This window comes from Salminus brasiliensis, chromosome 17 (genome assembly GCF_030463535.1).
Source record: "Salminus brasiliensis chromosome 17, fSalBra1.hap2, whole genome shotgun sequence".
Classification (NCBI taxonomy): Eukaryota; Metazoa; Chordata; class Actinopteri; order Characiformes; family Bryconidae; genus Salminus; species Salminus brasiliensis.
Window position 1 is genome coordinate 24,417,435 of NC_132894.1, and position 27,964 is coordinate 24,445,398.

The 27,964-nt window shown below is 37.8% G+C and overlaps 1 protein-coding gene across 3 annotated transcripts in view; it reads left to right on the forward strand.

Annotated features, from left to right (window-relative positions):
* Nucleotides 1-27,964, forward strand: part of rorab (RAR-related orphan receptor A, paralog b) — a 44,382-nt gene that overhangs the window by 2,142 nt on the left and 14,276 nt on the right. Inside the window, exon 2 of one of the 3 annotated variants that reach the window (XM_072661044.1) lies at nt 21,760-21,789. The exons of 1 other annotated variant lie outside the window; for it this stretch is intronic. In XM_072661044.1, coding sequence (XP_072517145.1) covers nt 21,760-21,789 — 30 coding nt within the window. Of the gene's footprint in view, nt 1-21,759; nt 21,790-27,238; nt 27,466-27,964 lie in introns of those variants that run through there. One more of the 3 variants, XM_072661046.1, reaches the window with a different exon arrangement.

The window sequence follows — 27,964 nt, forward strand, 5'->3', positions numbered from 1 at the left end:
CACCTCTGTGGTTGATCACCAAGAGTGAACCCCCATCTGTCTAAAAGGAGAGGTGTATCAGTGTATGTACATTCAAATTACCCTGAAAATCAAGAATTTCAGATGTTACCTCTAAGGATTGGATAATGGACTGCATTTGCTAGGGCCTCGAGTTTTCAACAAGTCTCCAGAGATAAGGTTGTCTGACAACATCTAATGGGATAACATAACTGATGCTGAACTAAGTGGCCTTTATGGAACTTGCAGGTCACTTCAGAACATGCCTACTTTCTTTGATTTGATTTGTTTTAAAGTGCAAAGACTGTGGGACATGTCCCTGACATTTTTCTGATTTCCTAAAATTGTCCCCATGGATAATTCAATGATGTAAAATTGAAATTAAAATTTAAAAATCTATGTATTTTATGAAAAATGTGCATTAAGATTTCCTGAAAATGCTTTATTTTGTATTGTTAGCTGTGCTTGCTATTTCTTAAAAAAGGACAAAATGTGCTATTTGACAGGTGCCCATACTTTTGCATAAGACTGTAGAGATACATTGACACTGCAGTTCATACAGGACAGCTTTTACAGAGATGCTGTCATATGTAGGTCCATCTGGTGGAATATTTATGTCTTAATAAGGTCTCCTAATACTCCCATGTACCTGTGGTGCTTACCTTATGTGGTTAGTGGAGGTTTCCATTATAATAAGAGAGCATAGAAATAAGAATGCTTAAGAAATATATTCCTTACTCCTGTCACCTTAGAGTAAATATATCATTACATAATATTTTTCCATTTAGTCATAAAAGTATTACTCTTTAATGACTAAATTATGGAATTATCTTTATGGAGATATTTAAAGATTATTTTGAGTTGGATAATTAAAAATACTAATTATTGAATTCTGCAATTCTTTAAGTACTAAATTAAGTACTAAATGGCTAACATTTTAAATAATCATTAACAATCAGTAACAATAATAAAAAACAACTAAAATATACTACATTTTAAATATTGAAATTTATTCAAAGAAATATTTTATCGGTTTGCAAGAGAACACCTGTTCCCAGCCAGCTGTCGGCTGGTGTAATTTAGTGTGCACTGTGAGATATTCCCTTTTTATTGCAAACACATGATTGCTTAGCCTGACTAGGAGTGGCAGGGAAATTCACACACACATCTCTATTTATTCCACACTGTCAGTGATATAATGGGTGTCATTAAAAGTGCACTCTAGACTTCATCAAAGCTACCATTTAAAGTGTTGTGCAGACAAAATGACCATTTCTTTCTCAGGCCTCTCAGTTTATGACATCTTTTTAAAATCTCATTAAGCATGAACATGGCAGCACTTTGACATGTAATTCTGACAGCTCTGATATGAAGTTGAACAGGTTTTGTAATCACCATGCCACTGTTGCTGGAATTACAGCGCACTCAAGGCGAGGGAGTATCTTTAGGCTAATTTCATGTTCTTTAGTTTCGTTGTACTCTGTGTGTTTCTGTTTAGCACTTAGAACAACTCTGTTTGACAGGCTCATAATGGACCACCTCTGCACGTTGGGCTGACAGGTTCAGCAAGTGGTTTAAAAACTAGGTGTCAGCGTAACACTTAGTTATACAGTAATGTGCACTGAGTTTACTGTTGATTAGGTATAATTCTATTATTTGGCCATATTATCAGATCAGCCTACTGTATGTATTCACTTTGTAGGTTTTCAATGACTGTAGCTTATCTGTTGCTGAACACTGGTTCAACCAGCCTGTACCTTGTCCATCACTAAAAGTTACCACTTTAGAGCTACATCTGACTTGAACACTGAGTGGTGGACCATTCTCATCACAGCAATGAAACTGACATGGCAGCAGTGTGTTAGTGTGTGTTTTGTTCTGGTGCTAATGCATTCGTTTATTAGACATACTTTTTTTGTGTTACCTTTTTGTGGTAGGTGTCCCCTATTAATTAGTCCGCAGTTAGTGAGTATGTTTGTGAACTGTTCTCTACCCAGCAGTGACACTGAGGTGTTTAAAACCCACAACAATACTGCGGGACTAATAAAGGACTATCTTATCTTATCTTAAACTTGATACACACATATCTGTACAAGATACATTGAAACCACCATTAAAACCAGCTTTCAGGTAATATCATATCCTGTAATGATCATTATATTGAATTTGCCTCTGAAAAAGAAGTGATGGCTAAATACCCTTTCCACATCTATTCAGTGAAATATTCCATTGTGATGGAAATAATAAGTCAGGAAACACCTAGATTATTCTCCTAAATCTTAGATGATTTGTGGTGGAACTTTTTGGTTGACATGGGCAAAAATTTAACATTGCTTTTCAGAGTAATCTCATAACAACTGTGAAGCATGGTGGTGTTAGTGTAATGCTTTGGGGATGCTCACAATCAAGTCTGCCTCACCATGGTTAAAAGTAACATGTTTTCACAGAACTATAAAAGAGGCCATTTCAAAAGTTCACGCTGTTCCTCACTGATGGCAATTCTCAAAAAAAACAGGCAAGCCAAGTTTTCTCGGACCGCCATTGGCTACATAGAATTGTCAATGGCATTTTAACAATGGGGAGATCAAAATATATGCTCTTTATTTTCAAAAAGGTGCTGTGGCATAACATTACATATGTATGTTTCATGTACCATTTCATGTGACCCTGCCTGGTAAAAAACTCAAGCCTTGCCCTCAGAACGTTAAGATGTATATAACATATTTAAATAAGAATAGGTGGTATACATATTATTATTTAAATATGGACCTTATGAACGTGGCTTATGACTTACTGACCCAAAGCTTTGGGGCTTTGTTTCAATGTCTTTGTTAACATGGTTTCTTTTATGTGAAATTGTAATACAGGAAATTGTTTATTTCTTGTTTTTCAGAAGACAAAACCACTAGCATTACACATAGGACATATATGGTCATTATTGAATTTCTTGACACTCCTCTCAGAGGACCTACAAAGGATATGAACGATGATTGATCAACATTATAGCATATAGTGAAGCCATACTAACAACAAAGACACGTATAGTAAGGTCAGTCTCCCAATTAGAACGAGAACAAGAATGTGGCACTATAACTGTCTTATAGCTGACGTAGTGACCATTGAAAGACAAAAACATTGTGTAGTAGCCATGCTGGACGAGTCCAGTAGCAGGCATTCCATCACTGAGGTAGCGATGCTGGACGAGGCCGCTAGCCAGTGTGCCATTACCAAGGTAACAATGTAGAATGAGGCCGCTAACCAGCATGATGCCACTGGGTTAGCAATGTTGGACGAGGCCGCTAAAGGAAAATGCCCTTTTCTAGACAAATGAGCCAGTCCTGGTGCATATGCGTTTCAACAAAGAGTGTCAGTCAGTTAGCAAGGAAAAATGCCATTTCTATGCCGGTTTGCTTATACATGTAAATAACATCGTGCCACAAAGTACTCTTAGTAGTCTAGTATTACACTGAAGCTAAACTTATCCCTCGTAAACATTCCACCGCTGCAGCAACTGTTGTGTTCAGCCCTCAAACAAGCTCAGGAACATTGCGATAATTAACTGTATAAACACAGGATTTATCACTCCACTGATACTTCAGTATCAGATATCAGATAGTTCAGAAGGAACTTCAATGTTTAAGTTCCCCTTTAGAAACTGTCTAACAAGTGTGTTTTCTACATCTTGTGTACACTTTACATTTTTTCATATGTAAGTAAGTAAGTAACTGGTGTTTCTTTTAAGGATTGCATGACTTTAATTTAGTGGCTATATATTCTACTTGTATCCTCCTGAAAACCCCCAGAAGCAACTGTATTCTGAGTATTGCCTAATCAACATGGACTGAATACAGAGGTTTAATTTCTATAGTCAGATTGCATGTTATGTATACTTGTACTTCATTACATCTCAGCCCTGGTGGGACATTTAATAATGTAATTGTATATATTTTTTTGTCGTCAAGTTATTATTCACAGCATTATTTTGGTGAAAAAAAACATATTAATACCTGATTATGTGTTAATATGATTGTTGGAATGTTGATAAGAATGTTAGCAAAGAAATGTGAACAATATGGTTGTTTTTATGAAGCCATCTTTAGTGACCTTTTTATCTCTTATCAGAATGTTTTATACAGACACTGGGACAAAACATCCTTGCCTCTGCAGCTGGGGGAACACACATACACACAGAGTTGCAAAGCTGTATGGAGGCGTGCTTTGTGGCACTGGCTGAACAGTGCGCTTTTGAGGCATGATGTCAGACCAGATGACAGACAAACCTCAAATGCTAAAAACAGAGCACTAATTCACAAATTCATGAACAAAGTAAACATTTAGGAATCATTGCGTATTACTTCCAGCATGAAGTTAGTTAGCTTGGTTAGTTCACTTTTTCTCATTGTTTGGATACTGCACTACTCCTCACAAGCCAAGTTGACAACAAAAGGCACTGATAATAATGGTTGTGTGTTTTGTAAAGGAGTTGCCACAATTCATTGATTAATGGGCAATTTACATGTTGCTGTTCAATAGATTATACAGTGGGGGAAAAAAGTATTTAGTCAGTCACCAATTGTGCAAGTTCTCCCACTTAAAAGATGAGAGAGGCCTGTAATTGACATCATAGGTAGACCTCAACTATGAGAGACAAAATGAGAAATAAAATTGAGAAAATCACATTGTCTGATTTTTAAATAATTTATTTGCAAATAAGGGTGGAAAACAAGTATTTGGTCAGTAACAAAAGTTCATCTCAATACTTTGTTATATATCCTTTGTTGGCAATTACAGAGGTCAAACGTTTTCTGTAAGTCTTCACAAGGTTGGCACACACCGTTGCTGGTATGTTGGCCCATTCCTCCATGCAGATCTCCTCTAGAGCAGTGATGTTTTGGGGCTGTTGGCGGGCAACACGGACTTTCAACTGCCTCCAAAGGTTTTCTATGGGGTTGAGATCTGGAGACTGGCTAGGCCACTCCAGGACCTTGAAATACTTCTTACGAAGCCACTCCTTTGTTGTCCTGGCAGTGTGCTTGGGATCATTGTCATGCTGAAAGACCCAGCCAGTCATCTTCAATGCCCTTGCTGATGGAAGGAGGTTTGCACTCAAAATCTCACAATACATAGCCCCATTCATTCTTTCATGTACACGGACCAGTCGTCCTTGTCCCTTTGCAGAGAAACAGCCCCAAAGCATGATGTTGCCACCTCCATGCTTCACAGTTGGTATGGTGTTCTTTGGATGCAACTCAGCATTCACTCTCCTCCAAACACAACAAGTTGTGTTTGTACCAAACAGTTCTACTTTGGTTTCATCTGACCATAAGACATTCTCCCAATACTCTTCGGGAAACTTCCAAATGCTCTCTAGCAAACTTCAGACGCGCCCGGATATGTACTGGCTTAAGCAGGGGAACACGTCTGGCACTGCAAGATCTGAGTCCTTGGCGGCGTAGTGTGTTACTGACAGTAGCCTTTGTAACGTTGGTCCCAGCTTTCTACAGGTCATTCACTAGGTCCCCCCGTGTGGTTCTGGGATTTTTGCTCACCGTTCTTGTGATCATTTTGACCCCATGGGCTGAGATCTTGCGTGGAGCCCCTGATCGAGGGAGATTAGCAGTGGTCTTGTAGGTCTCCCATTTTCTGATTATTGTTCCCACAGTAGATTTCTTCACACCAAGCTGCTTGCCTATTGCAGATTCAGTCTTACCAGCCTGGTGCAGGTCTACAATTTTGTTTCTGGTGTCCTTCGACAGCTCTTTGGTCTCCACCATAGTGGAGTTTGGAGTGTGACTGTTTGAGGTTGTGGGCAGGTGTCTTTTATACTGTTAACAAGTTCATACAGGTGCCATTAATACAGGTAATGAGTGGAGGACAGAGAAGCCTCTTAAAGAAGTTGTTACAGGTCTATGACAGCCAGAAATCTTGCTTGTTTATAGGTGACCAAATACTTATTTTCCACCATTATTTGCAAATAAATTCTTTAAAAATCAGACAATGTGATTTTCTGTATTTTTTTTTCTTATTTTGTCTCTCATAGTTGAGGTCTACCTATGATGTCAATTACAGGCCTCTCTCATTTTTTTAAGTGGGAAAACTTGCACAATTGGTGACTGACTAAATACTTTTTTTCCCCACTGTATATACGTGTGTGTGTGTCAGTGTCATGCAGTGTTGCGCTGGTACGAGTGTATCAGAAAAAGCAGTGCTGCTGGAGTTTTTAAAACCAATCAGAAATATCCAGCCTACAGCATCCCGTGGGCAGAATCCAGTGACGACCGATGAAGGACTAGAGGGTGAGCAACATCAACTGTGCAGCAACAGATGAGCTTATGTCTCTGACCTTACATCTAAAAGATGGACTTGGAGTTTCTAATAGAGTGGACACAGTGTTTAAACATTCCAGCAGCACTACTGTGTCTGATCTACTTGAACCAGCATAATACACACTAACCCACCACCACCATGTCCGTGTCAATGCAGTGCTGAGAATGACCCGCAACCCAAATACTACCTGCTCTGTGGAGGTCCTGTAGGGTCCTGACTACTGAACAGAGTTAGTATACAGAGAAACAGATGGACTACAGTCTGTATATTTTGAACTATATAGTGCTCTTTTATGGATAGTGGAGCTGATGTAATGGGCCAGTTCAGAGGGTTTTTATTTTATATTTATATTAGTTTATATTTTTATTTTTTGTGGCTTTCTAGCCTTTGTTATGTTCAGTTTTGTTGTTGTTTACATTGTTAATCTTTAATGTAATGTAATGTAATGTAATTCTGATTTTGTGTAAATGTTGGATTTCCATATTTTTGAATGTACTGGTCTTTCTGCGGTCTCCGGTATGCTTGGCTTGGTCACAATGCTTTGACACACGGTGAATGTTTTCATGAACAGACAGACCTCTTGTAAAATATGAACACATGTAAAACAATCAGTATGCTTGCTTAGGTCTTGAGTGTGAATTCAAGACTGTAATTGACTTCATTGTAAGAAAACCTTAGCTAACATTAGGTTTTAGGCAGGTTTTGCCATCACTGGCAGTGATTTCAGCAGTTATTATGAAAGCTGAGTGGGAATTGTTGCACTGTAACAAAATGAAGAAAGCAGTGCTGTGAGTCATGTGAAGCTTGGTGTGATTGGAGGATCTGTGTCAGATTTAAAAGTAATAGAGGCCTCTTGTCTGTTTAGGAGCAGATACAAAAGGAATAACATTCTGTTCTTGTCATTACTTGACAGGCTTACCACATTAAAAAGGAAAGACAGTGAAAACAACGTAATGTAAAAGCGTATCTCCTGGAGTTCAATGAAATGTTCTCAAGGCCTAAAATCTGCAAGATAGACAAAAGAGATCAGAAGTCAAAAGCTAAGTTTCACAGAAAAAAATAATGTACTGATTTACTTGTTAATGAACATGCAAATGGCATTGAGTATGTGTGTGTGGGGGGGAGTGTGTGCCAGACTATTGGAGTGTGAGCAGTGTGCCAGACAGGTTGGCAGACCTGTTACATCATGAGGGTTAACTGCATTGAGGAGGCATATGGCAGTCAAAATAAGTTGACTTGGGCACCAGCTTGAAGACAACGATAAACTAATAAAGAACTGTACATTTTATTTACACTATATGCACTGCTAGAGAGTTATAGTTCCCCTAATAGAAAATGCTTTTAAATGTTTTATAGTGTCATCGTGTAATGTGTCATTTATGCTTTTGTGATGGCTAGACTACTGGGTTAGAGCATCTCCAAAACACCAGGGCACTTAAAGGATCTGCTAGTCCAAGCCTCAAATGGTCAGATCTGTTGTGCACAAGGTGGACCAACTCAATATTAGGCTGGTTCAGAAATCAGGCACTAATGTTATGGCTAATTAGTATAAGTTCATATACACACACACACACACACGGGCCCATGCGGGCTCATTAAAGCACTCAAGTCATTCTCTATGCTCAAATACCAAATACACATTTATAGCACAGTGGTTGTTAGTCTGTTTCTTTCTGCCTGTCTGTTCTCTTGTGTTGGTGTAGCCATTTCGTAGTTTCTGTCGTGGTCATTTCATCTTTATAAACTGTTAGGGTCAGAAATACTTTGAAATATTTTTTAAATAAAACAAATGACCTCTGTGACTTGTGACTTATTATATTCTAATGATTACTGCCAAGTGGTTACTAGGTGATTGATCGGGTGTTGCTAAGTATTTGCTATGGTATTCCAGGTGGTTGCTATGGCATTGCTAGGTAGTTACTAGGTGGTTACTATGGTATTGCTAAATGATTGCTAGGGAGTTGCTATGGTGATAAGTGGTTGCAAAATGATTGCTATGGTGTTGCTAATTGGTTGCTTTGGTATTGCTAAGTGGTAACTAGGAGGTGTATATGGTGTTGCTAGGTAGTCGTTTTGGTGATAACTGGTTACCTAGCAGTTGCAAAGTAGTTGCTAGGTGGTTGCTATGGTGTCCCAGATAGTTGCTAGGTGACAGATGCAACAAGCTGAAAAATGCATTATTAAGCCAAACAGGTTGAGCTGGTTCTTGGTAGCTTTAATTCCATTAGCAACATTTACTACAGGTATCAGAGCAGGAAGCCTTTGAAGGCTGTGTATATCATTGTTGCTAAGGCTAACCTTTATGAGAAATTTCCACACTAACCACTGGGACCAAACGAGAAGTGCATTTTTACTTTGTGGTTAATGTTCATCATGTTCTGTTATCAACTGACATGTATAGTTTAAGTATAAATACGAATATACTAATCGGTCATACCATTAACACTACCTCCTTGTTTCTTCACTGCATACTTCTTCACTGTATGCATACTCTGCATACTTTCCCCCGCCTTCACCCTGTTTCACCCTGACACTGCTGTCTCTTATCATCTCATACCAGCGCAACATACACTAACATGCCACCACCATGTCAGTGTCAGTGCAGTGTTGAGAGTGACCCATCATGTAATACCTGTTCTGTGGTGGAACTGTAGGGACCACAGTTTTATTGCAATTTAGGTTTATTGGCAAAATGTACAAGCGCTTAGCTGTTTGCAGTAAATCATTAAAACAAGACCAATTTAAAAATCTCAACACTAGACAACTAAATAACTACACAACTAATTTTCTAATAATAAACCTCAGGCTTCCACCTTAACCCGTCCTTGCAGTGAACACACACATACACACCAGTGAAACACACACTGTGGACAGTGAGCACATGTGCCCGAAGCGGCGGCCAGCCATTGCTGCAGCGCCTTGAAAGGCCCAACAGAAAGGGCCTAACAGTGGCAGCTTACTGAACTCACAACACTGTCATCAATAGCCCGGCGTTATAACCACTAAGCCACCACTGCCCTGTGATGCAGTTCCAGACATCAGCTTCTGACAGTGTTCCTAAAGAAGCTTATTCCTTATGTACAATGGCCTCCAGTTTACTGATATTCTTGGGTTTGTGTGCTGTAACTACCTTCTTTAAATCCCACCAGTGATTTGCAACCTACACAGTAATTTTGCCAGTGTTAAATGAACACTGTTAGAGTTACATTTTAACACCCACAATGTTAATTTAACAGTGTTGATTTAACACTGGCAAATTTACTGTGTACCACAAGCCAGTCTAGGGATTTGATGGGTTTTATCTTAAGCACACCTGATTTGCAAATGTGAGCGCTCATTAGAGATTCTGTTCAGGGGGCTGAATAATTCTGAGACTGCAGCAGTCATTAAAAGTGTCATTTTGGGTTGAATTTGAAGGAACTACTTATATTAGTTGTGTTAAGCTGTTTAAATTGTTCTTTTTGATTGGTTTATTGCAGACAGCTGAAAGTGTGTGCAGTTTTGCTAACTGTCTCTACTGTCCAGGGAAGGATTTCTACTAGATTTTGGAGCATTGTTGTAAGGAGTTGATTGCATTCACTGACAAGAGCGTAAATGAGCCCTCTAGTCCATGCCTGGCATTAGGCATGTAGCCAATAGGTTCATGTTAGTCTGCTCCAGAGAGTCCTATTCTATTGCCAATATTTTTCTGAGGGGGCTAGACAAGCTGTGTCAGCAATAGATGGAACTTACAGTACCTAAACGTGTTAATTAGAAGAGGTGTTCACACACTGGACATAAAGTGGGTGTATATAATATCTTAGATGAAGATAAGCCAACATCAAGGTAAGTGTGAACAAACTTGTGTCATGACCGAGATCAGACTTCTATTAAATTTTGGCAGCTACTTTGGTTTGTTTCTATGGTTTATCTGTAACATAACTGGGAGTGTCTTCTTTATCTCTTCCTCTTCTCTTTATTTGTTCCTTGTGTTCTTTATGCCAATTGTCAATAGCTCAGCTTGTTACATAGGAAATGAGAGTAGCATGTGGACGTACTGTGACGTGCATGCGCGTGTGTGTGTGAGGGTGCGTGCATTTCTGCATTTCCTTATGTGTTGTGTTTGTTTTCTGCTTCACACAAGGCTGGGAAACTCTTTTGAGTGTCTGTGTGTCTGCCTGGCTCATATCTAAACACTGCAAGCCAGTTACCATGACATCACTTAAACGGTGCCTTGTGTTTACGTGATGTGTTAACTCTTTCCAGAATAGGCGTCTAGACGGAGCAGACAACCCACTATTTCCCGTTTTGCACAAGATACATTATATCTATTTTATGGATAATGCATTGCTTCTTACTACTTGAACTACTTTAAACTTAAAAGTTATTTTTCATAAAATAAGAAGTATTTTTTACAGTGGGTGCCAAAATTGTTAAATATGCTTTTATCAGTACTATGTACAACCATTTTGGCATAAAGTGTAAAGTATTACTATATCATTACTTTAGGTACTATTGAAGCTCATGGTTAAGATTTGCAATTGTATAGTAAATACAGTGGGGGAAAAAAGTTAAAAAGATGAGAGAGGCCTGTAATTGACATCATAGGTAGACCTCAACTATGAGAGACAAAATGAGAAAAAAAAGTCAGAAAATCACATTGTCTGATTTTTAAAGAATGTATTTGCAAATAAGGGTGGAAAATAAGTATTTGGTCAATGACAAAAGTTCATCTCAATACTTTGTTATATATCCTTTGTTGACAATGACAGAGGTCAAACGTTTTCTGTAAGTCTTCACAAGGTTGGCACACACCATTGCTGGTATGTTGGCCCATTCCTCCATGCAGATCTCCTCTAGAGCAGTGATGTTTTGGGGCTGTCGGCGGGCAACACAGACTTTCAAAACCCTCCAAAGGTTTTCTATGGGGTTGAGATCTGGAGACTGGCTAGGCCACTCCAGGACCTTGAAATGCTTCCTACCAAGCCACTCCTTTGTTGTCCTGGCAGTGTGCTTGGGATCATTGTCATGCTGAAAGACCCAGTCACGTTTTATCTTCAATGCCCTTGCTGATGGAAGGAGGTTTGCATCTCAAAATACATGGCCCCATTCATTCTTTCATGTACACGGACCAGTCGTCCTAGTCCCTTTGCAGAGAAACAGCCCCAAAGCATGATGTTGCCACCCCCATGCTTCACAGTTGGTATGGTGTTCTTTGGATGCAACTCAGCATTCACTCTCCTCCAAACACAACGAGTTGTGTTTGTACCAAACAGTTCTACTTTTGTTTCATCTGACCATAAGACATTCTCTCAATACTCTTCCGGAACATCCAAATGCTCTCTAGCAAACTTCAAACGTGCCCGGATATGTACTGGCTTAAGCAGGGGAACACGTCTGGCACTGCAAGATCTGAGTCCCTGGCGGTGTAGTATGTTACTGACGGTAGCCTTTGTAACATTGGTCCCAGCTTTCTGTAGGTCATTCACTAGGTCCCCCCGTGTGGGTCTGGGATTTTTGCTCACCGTTCTTGTGATCATTTTGACCCCACGCACGGGCTGAAGTCTCAGGAGAGCCCCTGATCGAGGGAGATTAGCAGTGGTCTTGTAGGTCTCCCATTTTCTGATTATTGCTCCCACAGTAGATTTCTTCACACCAAGCTGCTTGCCTATTGCAGATTCAGTCTTACCAGCCTGGTGCAGGTCTACAATTTTGTTTCTGGTGTCCTTCGACAGCTCTTTGGTCTTCACCATAGTGGAGTTTGGAGTGTGACTGTTTGAGGTTGTGGGCAGGTGTCTTTTACACTGTTAACGAGTTCAAACAGGTGCCATTAATACAGGTAATGAGTGGAGGACAGAGAAGCCTCTTAAAGCAGAAGTTACAGGTCTGTGACAGCCAGAAATCTTGCTTGTTTGTAGGTGACTAAATACTTATTTTCCACCATTATTTGCAAATAAATTCTTAAAAAATCAGACAATGTGATTTTCAGATTTTTTTTCTCATTTTGTCTCTCATAGTTGAGGTCTACCTATGATGTCAATTACAGGCCTATCTCATTTTTTTAAGTGGGAGAACTTGCACAATTGGTGACTGACTAAATACTTTTTCCCCCACTGTATATAATAATACTAAACTATTAACACAGCTTGTTCAAGATAAGTAAAACAGACTAAAGTATATTTTGTGTCCATGAAGAAATTATACACATTTGGGTGCAAATTTGAATCAGTTAATCAGTTAAATTCAATGCAGACAAATACTGAGAAAAATCCCTGTTACTGGTCTACCACTTAAATATTAACTTCTTAATATAAGTATTAATTAATACTTAATTATTATAAAGATGAAATCACTTCCACTGTACATTAGACTGTAAATACACTCTGTTTAAATAAGATATGGTTCTTATTTTAAAAGATGAAATTTATAATATGAAATATGAAGGATTCTTGAAACAAAAATTGTGCCCACGTTGTTAAGTAAGCCCTTTTTTAGTTAATGTAGAACCATTTTTGCTTAGAGTGTATAACTAGAAATACTATTACTTTAACTACAAGCTCATGATTTATATATAATTGTACATATGAAAATATATAACTATAATACTATTATATTATTATATGAACATTATACTATAAGATATAACTATATAAGTCAAAGTGTAAGCTATAATACTATGCTGTATTCAGACTGCAGGTCCTAGATAAGTTCATGGTTTTTACTATTTTTACTAGTCAAGTGGAATATGTTTTTAACTGATAAGTTTGACTTATTCTGAGCTAGTAACAGTAAATGCAAATTTCAGGGTATTGACAGAGTTGCTGCTACGCAGGGAGTTGACAGAGGGTGAACAGTGAAATTTCAAAACGGAGATGAAATTCATAAGTCAACTTTTCTTTTTAACTCACAAGCCTCTATTAATTTAACATTTATGCTAGTGGGACTGCTTTTTTCCATACATTCTGAGTTTTCCAGTGTTTTAAAATTGTCATTAACACACTAAGTCTTCAGTAATACCTTTTGAACTATGTGAAAAACCTCTGACAAGTAAGTAAATCACAAAGGTTCTTCAAGAAGGTTATTCTGTGAATTTGCCATATTGTAGTTTTAGTGTGGTGTTATGGATGTGTGTGTGTAAAACCATACACTTACTAACATTTTAGACTCACTTTTTTCTCATTCTATTTCACAGGGCAGTGCACAGATCAGCCATTAAGTACAACTTATTGATACTGATTGAGGTGCAGTGGAATAAAATAGCTTTCAATTAAAAACCAGCATAGATGCATGGCCCTGTTTGGTCAGTCACCAAAATGTGCTTAAACAAACTATGAAATGCATTTGTTTCACATTAACATTTTGGGGTTAAATATGGAATAACTGTAATGACCTCATTAAACTTCATTAAAATTAAGCAGAAACTACCTTCTACACTGTAACAAAATGTATTTTGTTACACCTAACTACACACGTGGACAAAATTGTTGGTTCCCCTCAGTTAGTAAAAGAAAAAGACACAATGGTCACAGAAATAACCTGAATCTTACAAAAGTAATAATAAATAAAAATTCTATGAAAATTAATGAATGAAAATCCAACACTGATTTTGAACCATGCTTTAACAGACAAAAATTGAACTTTTTGCCAACGCACATCAACTATATGTTCATTGACGTAAAAATTAAGCATATCAAGAAAAGAACACTGTCCCTACTGTGAAATATGGAGGAGGCTCTGTTATGTTCTGGAGCTGCTTTACTGCATCTGGCACAGGGTGTCTTGAATCTATGCAGGGTACAATGAAATCTCAAGACTATCAAGGCATTCTAGAGAGAAATGTGCTGCCTAGTGTCAGAAGAAGCTGAAACATGCCATCTGGAAAAGGCACCCTTCAAACCTAAGACAACTGGAGCAGTTTGTTCATGAGGAGTGGGTCAAAATACCTGCTGAGAGGTGCAGAAGTCTCATTGACAGTTACAGGAATTGGTTGCCTTAAAAGGTTGTGCAACAAAATATTAAGTTAAGGGTACCATCATTTCTGTCCAGGCCTGTTTCATGTGTTTATTTTTTTAAATAATTCTGTTGAAGCATGTTTCAAAATCAATGTTGGATTTTAATTTGTTCATTTTTATTTATTATTACTTTTGTCAGATTCAAGTTATTTCTGTGACCATTGTGGGTTTTCTCAAAGTATATATAATGTTTTTGAAATCATACATTATGATTTAACCAAAATGTCATTAATATAAAGTAAAAAAATCTATTATAAAGACCATAAACTTTACTTTGTTACCATTTATTTTTAATTCTACAAATTCTTAAATGTGGTTTTAAATTTTAATAAACTCATTTAAACACTCAATTTTGTTAGTTAATTTTATTAACTTTTCTCAAGTTAATTTTCTGATTTAGGATAAAGGTATAACATTTACTAAATTAGGTTAGAACAACCCATGACTTCTTTATACTTTACTTGAATCTTTTGAGTTAACGAAAAATCTAAACTGAAGGCGAATCACCTTGCATTTTATTAAATAATTCTTTAGTTTTATTTACCATTATATAAAAACTGCTTCTCTAAGACAAGGTACCAGGGAGGATAATTACATGCTGATGTAGACTAAGGGTGAAGGCCAATCCTAATATTCAAACAGAGGATATCAAGAGCCAATTAGATGTGGGTATTGTCAGAAACATGAATAATGTAAATTAATTAATAATTCATTAAATACATGAACAACAATTTAGATCAATGAAAGGTGGTCTCTGACTTTTTTACAGTATATTTGCAAAAATCTGATATCTTAGATGTGTCACTTCCTGTTATCTATTCTGAAGATGCGGAAAAAAAGAGACTCACAGCTGACAAACTGTAAGTAAATGTGAATGCTTTTCTTATTTGGAACACATCTAGTGCCCATAAAAATAGCACAAATTCCTCCAGTCTTCCTGGTGCCTTGATATTAAATTTGAGTGGATGGCCAATAGATGATTGACTAAGTGTCTTATTGTGTCTTATTGTGCAGAGGCGCTTGAACACTGGACATCAAAAAGATACCAAAACAGGCTGAAAAGCAAGCATTAGCTAAAAGTGCCCAGAGAGGAGCTGGTAGTTGGATGGATGGTGGTGGAAAGCTGGCAGTAGTTGAAATGAGTAATCTGACAGATGCAGCATCTGGATGGGAGGGAGCAGAGTGTGGCTTTATGTAAGATGAAGTTGATCCTTAGTGATTGCGATTACATAAACAATGCATTCAAACTGTATTATACTCTCTCTGTCTCTCTCTCTCTCTGTCTCCCTCTCTCACACACTCACTCATTATCCCCCTGTATATTTCTGTATCTCTCTTCAACATTCTTTTCAACATTGCAAGATGCATTGTATTATTTTTGTTTTCTGCAATTTTAAAATGAAAAAGAGGGACACAGTACCATGCAAAAGTTTGAACACCCCAAGATATTTGAGCTATTAATGAATTATTAATGAACTCCAAGGTCTCATAGCTTTTTAGCAGTCTTCTTTCTGGTCTGGAACACCAGAGAGCTGCTCAGGGGATTGCTAGAATTTGGCTTCATGAAAGGAGTCAAGATTTTTTCCCTGCACCTATGCCACAATATTCAGTGAAAGAACTTTAATTGAAGAGTCATCAGAAAAAAAACTTACATGCATCCTTACCACAAAGTCAGAAGTTTTTAAAGGAACATATAAACAAGCTTGATACATTTTGGAAAATGCATCAGACTTGTGGACTTCAGCCCAATTTGGAGTAATGTAATTTCACTACATAATGTCTGTAAAACTTTTGCACAGGATATGAAATAATTTCATAAATGACTGAGATGGGAGTGGCTGCTGGACTGCTTGCGCACTGTCATCACTCTAAAACAGCATCCTGTGACCACTGCCAAAGTATTACAGGATGATAACCAGTCTTATAACACACTTTTCATTTTTAATCTAATTATTTTTTAATCGAATTTAATTGTTGATTAGTGGTGACATCATCATGCATGTTTTTCATGCTAAATAGGAATTTAGAGGGCTTTACAAAAGTTATTGATAAATAAGGCAAGACCAAAGACCGGAGATACATTTTAGAATGAAACTAAACCACCATAGGTGTCAGCGGAGCTTCTAGCCAGTGAGGATTAAGCTTTATTATCATGCCGTTGTTAAGTCAGCACAGCCCGTGGGAAGCAACTGCAGCCTGCAGCTGCATCGTAATTGCAAGATAATAATGCCACAAGTCACATTGACACAGCGGTGGCGCTGACGCAAGTCAAAAAAACTAACCGGCATGCGCCGTAACGTGCCAGGTGGCGATCTATCTTCGCAGCGCCAGGTTAGCCTAATCACTCCACTCAACTGATACATCACAAACAGAATGTGTCAAAATAAAAGCCCCTAATAAAAACTAACAAACAGACTTTGTCAAAATAATAGTCACTATTACAAACAAACCAGTAACACAAAATACTTTCAAACTGAAAGCTAAAATGTATCTCTCATTTTTGCTGATCTACGAAATTATGGGAGAACTGATTTAGTTTTGTAAAATTTTATTGCTTTACTTTGCACAAAAAATATACTGGAGTTTTATTTATCTTTTATATCAGCAGGAAAGTTCATTAAACTTTCATCTTATCAAGGTATTGTTAATTAACACATGCATAAAACCTTAATAGATTAGTTGACTATCAAAATAGTTGCAGCGCTAGTGTTGCATCTAATACTGATACTGACCATCCAGGATGCCGAAAGCTTTTTCTTTTTTTTTTTTTTGTTATTTGATTTGTTAAAACGGAGAATCATCTATCATGTAGACACACAAACTATAAGTCATGTATAGCTGGGTGCAAGTATTTGCTTTACCACTGTCAACCAGCAGACGGCAGTAGTTAAATTATTGCATAATTATATTTTTTGCTTCAGCACTTTCTACACCTTTCAAATCTACTTGATCTAGATGACCTTGGATGAAGTTAATGTACTGATATATTCAGAGAGTGACAAGGAACCACACAGTTATCCACAGAGCTATGGCGTTTTGGTGGATGCAGTGCTTCTATAAGCAAAAAGAAGAGGGTGCTGTCCTTCAGCTACTGGGTATAATTGCTGCAATCAAATAAATAATATGTCTTATTGCTGGATGTTTCCTGTAGCACCCTAACCATTCTGTCCTAACATCCATACCGTCCTGGCTTTATATATCCCAGAGTACCACTGCAAGAGATTTTATTAAACCATGTGGAGGTTTGAGCCCTGTTATTCTCTCTCTCTCTCTCTCTCTCTCTCTCTCTCTGCCTTTTTCTCTGCCTCTACCATTCACCTCCCCTCGCACCCATCGCACATAGCCATTGTTTTTTTCTCTCTCAGTGGGGGTTTTGCGATCCCCTCATTAGGCCTGCAGGGGAGTATTAACGTGCATTTCTAATTGCTGATTAATAAGCAGAGAATGGTTAGAAGCTCTAAACACTTTAAATAGTTTGTGTCTGGCAAACTGTCCCCTTTGTTCCTCTCACTCCACATTATGTGAGTGTTATTACGTCTGTTATTTTGTATTTCTCAGCATTGCTCTACTGACCTAGTTTGTCCTAATCTGTGTGCTGCACTGTAATGTGTGTTGGGAGTATATGTGTGTGAGAGTGTGTTACGTAAATGCAATCTGCCCTAAGTTTATCAGCTGCTGCCTAAACAGACAGTTGGAAAAACAGAAAGAACGACTAGACAGAAAAAAGAGAAAGTAAATGGGGGAAATGCAGAGGGTCTTTTCACACACTTTTTTATATCTTATTTTGCTCTGAAATATTGGATACATAGAAAACAGGAATGAAACTGGACAAAGCACACTATGATTGGATACTGCAGTATCTATGAGTGGCATTTTCCTCACTTTTATTTTTAATTAACAAATATTTCAACCATTGCAGATGAATGATCAGTTGTGGCTCTTATTTTATCTATTCTGCTGCATTTTCAGATATTTTTTTTTTATTCAGATCCATTTTTATCTTCTTTTCACCTGTTCATTTTTGTTACTTTTTTTGTTTTTGTTACTTTAAGTTTAATTTGTGGGACCTCTTTTGTTTGCAGTTTGAAAAGCGTAACACCCACCCAACAGACACACAGACATTTCCTCTAGTAGAGACATATCAGAAGCTTCTCCTGACATTAACAATGTGATTCTACAATATAAAAAGTTTCAGCTTGAACTTTAAATTCTCCATTTAGAAATTCAAAGAAGGTCTCTTTCATTGCATATATTTGAAACCATAAATAATCCCAGTGAAGAGCAAAAGCTGTTTATTTTCAGAAAGCTGCAACTTGTAGAGCCCAACTAGTTATACAACATAACACAGCTGCTAAATGTAGAATTTTAGTGTTTGATAAGAAAACCATCAATCTTCTGAGCCCTCTCTCGTTCCCTCATGGATCTCTATGTCACTGCAGTACAGTTGATTTATGAAACCTAATTGTTTTGACTGCTTGACTGCTGAATGGGATGTGTAAATTCCGTGGTTGAGGACTGAACACAGACAACCCTCCACAGACCCCCTGAATCCAGCACAGGAGTACATGAGACGCGATGTTTGTCATGGCCGGTTTGGCCCAAACTCAGTTAATTAAGTTATCAAAGCCTTAGGGGTTAAGTTTGTGAGCAGGGGAGCCATCTGTCTATTATTTTACTCCAAATGTCACTGAGACAGGACGCAGAACCATGAATTCGTTTCAGAATTAGGTTAAAAACTGGGAAGGAAGGAGACTAGAATCCCAAAAACTTTTAAATAAATTGTCAAATCACTCTACATTGTATTTGCACAGTGTATTGTGCATATTTAATAAGGACAATCAGTTAGTCTGGCTAATAAAACATTCTTAGGCATTGCAGCAAGCATCTTGCTCCCTCGTGCTGCGTGACCTTATGGATGGTCGATATTTGAATACATTTTCATGTATGTGTCAAGATATTTCGTTTTTCTTATATTTGTGAACATTGTATAAATGCCACATTTATAAACGGAACAGGATAAACATCCAACAGAAAAATAAAATAATATAACAGACATATAACCAGACACAATTTATTCAGTTAATACACACTGATTTTTATTTACAGGTTACAACTGCAGTTCACCTACCTTTTGTACACTTAAAAATAAAGTAGCTTACAATGGTTCTTTGACCGAATCCATAGAAGAACCACTTTCCATAAAGAACTATGATTGTAATAGACATGTTTTAGCGTAAAGCACCTTTATGTTGACATCAAGCAAAGGTTGCTTACAAATCTAAAAAACATGTTTTTTAAAAGGTTCTTGTTTGAAGATCTGTAGTGCAAACATGGTTCTTTATGGAACTGAAAGTGGTTTAATGGCATCACTTAATCTTTATTTTTTAAGAGTGTATGATGCATGGAGTTGTTCAGTTGTAGAAACACTACAATACTACAAAGTAACAATACCCTTGAAATCAATTTATGATGATAAATAAAATGCTAAAACATCTTTAACAGAATATTTGAAGGACTATTAATAATTTTTTTTTTAAAGTTTTTATTTCTTGATATATGTAACTAGGAGTGGGCAATAGAAATATGAATGCTTATATAAATGCATTCTATGTCAGCTGTTATTCATCTCAGACCTCTTTATAACAATATAATAATGTACCATTTGTAGTGAAGCTATGATTGTATTGTCATTGTACTGATAAAAACTTGGCTCAGCTAAAATGAACCATCTGCAAGAATAAATATCACAAAACGCTTTTAAGGGAAATGGCTAAAACAAAGTTCACACACGCAACCAGAAGATCTTCAAACCCCAGGACAATGTTTATGCTCAGACTAATCTTCTGAGCAGGCTGCTAATGCACATGTTGTCCCCTACAACCATCTTTAAAAATGCAATTGACCGATATGTTATAATGATTCAGCCAACTGACACACATTTGTAGGACTACAGTATAGTTGCAATATTTTCATAGTCACATGGTTCTTTGTTTTTTTTTCCACAGTCACAATTACATTAACCAACATGCATATTGTTGGGTTATTACATACAGTTGAAATGATTAAGTATACTATAAAACTAAAATATAAGTTATGGGGTCATGACAGTGAAAGAAGTGTAACCATGAGCCCATATGATTTAAGGGGTTAATACTCTGCTGGTTAACAACAACAGTTTTTCACCCATCCTCAAGTTAAATTTGATCCAGGATTTGTTTTTGCTAATGAAAGCCATTACATATGCAGGGCAGATTGCTGCTCGTAAACTAACAGTCAATCAGAGTAAGTTTATGCAGGATGTTCTTCACGCTTGGTGTGATTAACTTAGTTTTCATGTGTTTGTACCGTCTATGTTGTACAGTGGAGTTTATTGCAAATGACAGGAAGCTTCTTTAACATGAATAGAAAAGCTAATTGGGCCAACCCCATTGAACCCCATTGACGTCCAGTTGATCTCCTTGCATCATACTTCATCATACTTACCTCACATACAAATGTAGCTTTCACATATAGTTCACCACCATGTCATGTGTCTCAAGGGCCAAATATAGCATGAGTAGGGGATTACTGGGAAATTCCCATGTAAATCGAAGAAGACACAAAGAGACTCAGAGGGAGGCCATTGGAGACTGATAGTGAGAAGTTAAACCAATTAGAAAGGAGCAGAAATTAGAGCGGCAGGAGATTCACTGCCGTTTCACTCTCAAACTTTATTAGAAGTGAGATCTCTCCTCAATTAATGGGGCAAGTAGGGGTGGAGCTGTCAAAATAATTGTACTAGTTCTAAATCAGTACTTTCACTGATCGGAGTGTGTTTGCAGGCTTCTGGAGAGAAGCGCTTAGTATGCTTAGATGTAAGATAGGAAAGAAGTCATAACTTTGCCCATCATTTCATTTTAAATATTGTCCTATGATAAAAGATTTGTAATAAGAATCGTGCTATGTACCACATCAATGGTAATCTATAATAATTTCGTCTTCAGTCCCATATTATGTTTATGTTACAATAAGAGTCTCCTGTAGAAATTATTTTAGTATTAGTGTTTTTCTGCTTTGTAAAGGTCTACAGGATAGTAGAAAATTGAGATGTTTCACAGTCTGGTCTTCTTCAACCTATTTGAATTAATTCAACTTGGTCCTGTCTACATACACAAATATGTCTACAGATATGTATACATTGATCTACCTTTGTTGTGCTGGCGTGTACTGCATGTACAAAAGTTTAAATGACACAAGCAGTAACAGTAAGACTAATGAATGCAATAAAATAAGTGCATTCAATATATTGTGACATTTGAAGTTACTAGTATACTAGTATACTACATAATAAATGAATTTAATGCTTCCATTGGGAAGTCATTGTATCTTCCCAATATGAATAGACACAGTGGAAAACAAGATATGTACTGCTAACTCAAAAGGCTCATTTTTTGGTCTTTTTCAGATGTACCTATAACAAAGAAGACACACACATGTAAGTACATGTTGAATTACATACCACTGATTCCTCTGCATGGTTACTTATTTGTAAGTTGTATACCTCATTATTTGAAGACATAGGATATATGTTAACCCAGTGATCCCTGCCAAAAGCAAATACATGGTGTAATTCGATATTAAAATAAATAGATACAAAGTGCAAGTTCCAAAATTCCAGTTGATATCACAATTATTTGAGTTGAAAAGAAGATATTTTAATAATTACAAGATAAGTTGCAGGAAAGAAAATGCTTGGAGACCTGTTTTGTGGAATAACATTTGATAAATCTTTGAGTCATCGAGGCCTTGACTAAAGATGACTCTGAAGCCTGTATGACAGTGTTGCATTTCCTTCAAATAATCTCTAAAACTGACACATTATTTAATGTGAACGGACATGCTGATTAGTATCAGAGGAAAAGCAACTGTGTAGCAGGAGGATGTTATCTTCCTTATCTGCTGAAGTTTTTTTTTGCCAACTTTTTCAATTATTTCATCAGTAGAATCCACAAAGTGTCACTGAGTTATCAACATGAACACAAAGAATAATTAAGATGTTACAGAAAAAGCAAACCCACACTGTTTTAGAAAGATTATGATATTTGGTAGTATTGTTATACATGTTGTTTTGAGTTGATTTAAAGCAAAATATATATTTTTAATAATTGACAGTTTACTTGATGTGAACATGTGAATTCATTAACCACAAAAACCTAAAGCATCTTGTTTGTGGACAGAAATGGTCTACAGTCCCATTTCTTCATTAAGAGGACGAACACGCTAATGTGTTCTGTACTGCCAGTGCCAGTGTTTTTTTTGCCCTGAGGCTTATCTAACATTTATGTGGTTTCGTGCACCAAAAACCTAATTCAATGTTACATGTCCATTTTCACAGTCTGTCTTTATTCCTTAAAATTAAACCAGCTATTGTTTGTTACTGATATACAGTTAGGTCCAAAAGTATTTGGATGTAAATTATGTAATCAAGATGTAGTTAAAATGTAGACTTTCAGCTTCAAAGTCCATCAAGGCTTGATTTAGATGTCCTGGAAGATTCTGTCGTAGCCGCCTGTCTTTAACCCCATAGAAAATCTTTGGTGGGAGTTGAAGGCAGTTGCATGCAAAAACCCATTTAGTCAAGTCAAGAACATTCTCAATGATATAGGCACTTCATTGTCTACAATCAATGGGTCCTTTCCTGAATAAAAATACAGATGTATGTAGTTTCTGTAAAATATCCAAGTCTGCCAAGTTCTTGAACAAGTATCTTTGGACAGAGAGAACACAAGAGTAATATGAGTATGGAAAAGAAAAGGAAAGGGCCTGATCTGAAGCAATCCACATTATCTGTCAAACATGATAGAGGCTTTGGTATGGCATGGACATGGTATGGTATGGCTACCGAAGTCAGAAAGTCTTGCAAACAAGCAGCAAAAGAAGGTGGCTGCATTGTGCTGTAGTCAAAAAGCTGTCCTTGTAACTTTAGCATGCTTTCTAAATTTTTACAGTATTTTTAAACACCAAGTGTCCTTGATTTTTAATTACTTAAATTAAAAACATTTGCCATTTTGGCAATATGTAGTTTAGCCAGGAACGTGTAGGAGAACATTATGTATTTGTCATATGCAAATTAAAAGTTACTGCAGAGGATATTTATTTTTATGTGTGTGTGCATATGTACAGTGCTTTGCTGTTTGTGTTAGAGACACTGGACAAATAACAGCAGCTGGGAGTGTGTAAGACATGTCTGGTCTGGTCAAGCCAAACTCTGCCCAGTGAAACAGCTCATGTTCTGGACTGAAGCTGGATGCCACATTCCCCCTTCTTCAATCCCCCTACCCCCAAATCAGCTTTCATATATTGTGATCTGGAATCCAATTCTGTCTCTCATGTTGCAGGTATGCATGTGGAGCAGCAGGCTGTCCCTCTGATCTTAAATCAGACACTCTCCTCCTCCTACTGGCTATGAAACATGAGGCCCTGCATAAATCAGCTCTGGCATTTCTGCAACTATTTAACCCTCAGTGAGATACATATAGAGCGACAGAAAGGAGCTCGATTACAACACTGAATTTCAGAACAAATGTCAGAACACAGTCTCATAATCTCCAAATGGCAAAATGGTAAAAAAAAAAAATATATATAACCATGTTTCTAAATGGTTAATCTATCAAACATTTGACTTTATTTTGCAAGACAATGATGAGGAAATGTGTAGCCCAATGCATTTCCCCATATTTTCTGGGCAGCCTTTAGTGGAGGTTTTAGAGTGTGTGGTGTGGCAGATTTTAGATGTAGCTGGGCTCTGGCCAAATCATTAGCATTCAGATGGCTCTGTCCCCTCCGGTGTCTTTGCCCAACATTCACCTAGGCAGGCCCCTCATGCACATGGGCAGAATGAAAATGATGCCAGTTGTCCTGTAGGCTAACACATGCAATTTCAAATCACTACGGTTCACCTCATGGCCCTGCTTTAGCTCTGTCTGCATTATTTAGTAATAATGTTTATTTGTTTATCAGGGCAACCATGCGCACACATGCACACAACATTCTCCATTTGGTAAAGAATGTGCTTGTATAGCCTACTTGGGATTGATATATAGTGGGGCCAAAAAGTATTTAGTCAGCCACTGATTGTGCAAGTTCTCCTACTTAGAAAGATGAAAGAGGTCTGTAATCATCATGGGTACACATCAACTATGAGAGACAAAATGGTGGAAAATAAGTATTTGGTGTCCCACAAACAAGCAAGATTTCTGGCTTGCTTGTTTGTTGTTTCACAGACCTGTAACTTCATCTTTAAGAAGCTCTTCTGTCCTCCACTCATTACCTGTTTTAATGGCACCTGTTTGATCTTGTTATCTGTATTAAAGACATCTGTCAACAGCCTCAAACAGTCAGACTCCAAACTTAACCATGGCCAAGACCAAAGAACTGTCGAAGGACACCAGGAAGAAAATTGTAGACCTGCACCAGGCTGGGAAGAGTGAATCTACAATAGGCAGACAGGTTGGTGTGAATAAATCAACTGTGGGAGCAATTGTAAGAAAATGGAAGACATACAAGACCACTGATAATCTCCCTCGATCTGGGGCCCCACACAAGATCTCATCCCATGGGAAAATGTTCATGAGAATGGTGAACAAAAATCCCAGAACTACACGGAGGGACCTGATGAATGACCTGCAAGGAGTTGGGACCAAAGTAACAAAGGCTACTGTCATAGAAGGTATTATTTAGACAAAGCTTTAAGTGTTTTGTGAACTAGGTGTGTTGCCGTAGGTGAGTGGGGGTGGGGGAAAACCGAGAGCCCGCGAGATAGAGCAGCCAGGTTGCTACGCTTTGAGCGCAAACAGTTGTCTTCCCTTTGAGAGAAACGTATATAAAGTTATAAAAGAAGCATCTGCGTGTGTCCTCAGTTTATTACAGCTACCATCAGTAACACACTACACCGAGAGGGACTCAAATCCTGCAGTGCCAGGCGTGTCCCCCTGCTTAAGCCAGTACATGTCCAGGTCCGTCTGAAGTTTGCCAGAGAGCATATGGATAATCCAGAAGTGGATTGGGAGAACATCATGTGGTCAGATGAAACCAAAATACAACTTTTTGGAAGAAGAATGCTGAGTTGCATCCCAAGAATACCACACCTTCTGTGAAGCATGGGGGTGGAAACATCATGCTTTGGGGCTGTTTTTCTGCAATGGGGACAGGACAACTGATCTGTGTTAATGGAAGAATGAACAGGGCCGTGTATCGTGAGATTTTAAGCCAAAACCTCCTTCCATCAGTGAGAGCATTGAAGATGGAACGTGGCTGGGTCTTCCAGCATGACAGTGATCCCAAACACACCGCTCTGGCAACAAAGGAGTGGCTCTGTAAAAAGCATTTCAAGGTTCTGGAGTGGAATAGCCAGTCTCCAGACCTCAACCCATAGAAAATTTGTGGAGGGAGTTGAAAGTCTGTGTTGCCCAGTGACGGCCCCAAAACATCACTGCTCTAGAGGAGATCTGCATGGAGGAATGGGCCAAAATACCAGCTACAGTGTGTGCAAACCTGGTGAAGACAGGAAACATTTGACCTCGGTCATTGCCAACAAAGGTTATGTTACAAAGTATTGAGTTGAACTTTTGTTGACCAAATTGACCAAATACTTATTTTCCACCATAATTTACAAATAAATTCTTTAAAAATCCTACAATGCCCTTTCCTTATTTTGTCTCTCATAGTTGAAGTGTACCTATGATGAAAATTACAGACCTCTTTCATCTTTCTAAGTAGGAGAACTTGCACAATCAGTGGCTGGCTAAATACTTTTGGGCCCCACTGTATGTGCACAAAAGTATTGTGACATCTGCTCATTCATTCTTCTCAAATAATTGATCCTGCTTTTGTTTGAGAAACTGTCTTTACTGTCCAGACTTTCTACTAGATTTCAGAGCATTGCATTCAGCGACAAGAGCATTAGTGAGGTCAGGATATTGGAACACCTCATACCTAACTAGATTTCTCAATGCTAGTGAACTTCATATCCCTCTAGCCCACACCTGGCATTAGGCATGGTGCCAAAATGTTTGTGTTTATCTTCTCCAGAGAGTCATATTCTGTATATTCATATTCTGTATAGTCATATTCAATAATTTGCCAATAGAATGTGTACATGTTCACATCTGTTTTAGCAATGGGTGCATCGTAAAGTAAGCTGAATGCATTCATTAGAAGGGGTGTCCATGAACATTTGGACATATAGTGTACATATATTTGACTGATTTAAGCTGACAGAAATACTATAGTAACTCAGATAAACACTGTACAATTGTGGAGCAGAAAAGCATCAGAGAATGCACAACAATATGAGGCAGATTGGCTACAAAACAGCAAAAGGTTCCACTTTTGTCAGCCAATAACAGAAATCTAGCACAGACTCAGCAACAATGGACAGCTGAAGACTGGAAAACATTGTGTGTCCTACACAAAGGTAACAAAGTGTCCTAACATCTGGATAAAATGCCTAATGAACTAATGTAAGCATTTACTAGATTTTGGTGCAAGCATCTTACTGCTTTCTGATACTGAAAAGACTACTATTTTATTAAAGTTTAGTTTTAAGGCACCCTTAACTGTCTACATGCACCGTAGTTAGCCTATTTTTTTCTATATTAAGTTGAACATGGAGGTGGGATAAAGAGATACACACAGAGGGGGAGAGGAAAAAAGGTGTGTGCCAGTTTATTTATGATATTACTGCATTTGTATATTGAACCTCTGATCTTTCAAATGGCATGTTAACAGTTACACAACTGTTTATATAGTTCAGATGTACAGTGTTCCAAAACAACAAATTCCATAAGTAATGTGATCTGGAACCCTCTCTCGCATCAGCAAACACAGGCTGAGCTCCTATTGGCTGTCTCTGCTATCACTCAGTGCAGAGGGGTGGGTGGGGACGTGGTTTAGTGTTGATGTGTCACATGGATTCTCATGTGGTGGAGCAGAGAGGAGAGGAGACTAGAGCAGTAGGCTCCAGTCAGCGGAAGACACACACACACACACACACACACACACAAACACACACATAAATACATTCATACTCTGTAGCAAGGCAGCATTCACTGAGCCTGATCTATATGGGCACCCAGCCTCAAGATGTACTTTATGATCACAGCCATGAAAGGTAAGAAAGAAAGTGCTGTTTTGTTAAAGAGAGAATTTATGTGTTGAAGTCTGTGTGTGTGTGGTGGATATGTTTGTGTCAGTGTGAGTGTGTGGTGAAGGGATTATGTTGCTGCCTGTGAGCTACATTCAGATAGCTGTGTATTCATATTTCATTATATTTGATGTACTGCCTTGTACTGTACTGTGTTTTTTCTAGGCTGTTACATACTCTAGTACCTTGCTTGTACTATTCATTCCTGTGTAATTAAGATAATGTAATGGAAACAAGTAGAGGAGAGCGAGCAAGAGAAAGAGAGAGTAAAAAAATGCTTTTCACATATAAAGAATATCATAGAAACTGTGGCACAGGGTGTATTGCAGTAGTGAATGTATAACAGTGTACTCAATCGGTCCATGTTGGCATTAAAGTGTGTGCCTGGGTGTGTGTGTGTGTGTGTTGTAGTAGGTTATCTAATTGCGGCGTCATCAGCGTCGGCCCATCAGCTGCTTTTCAGACT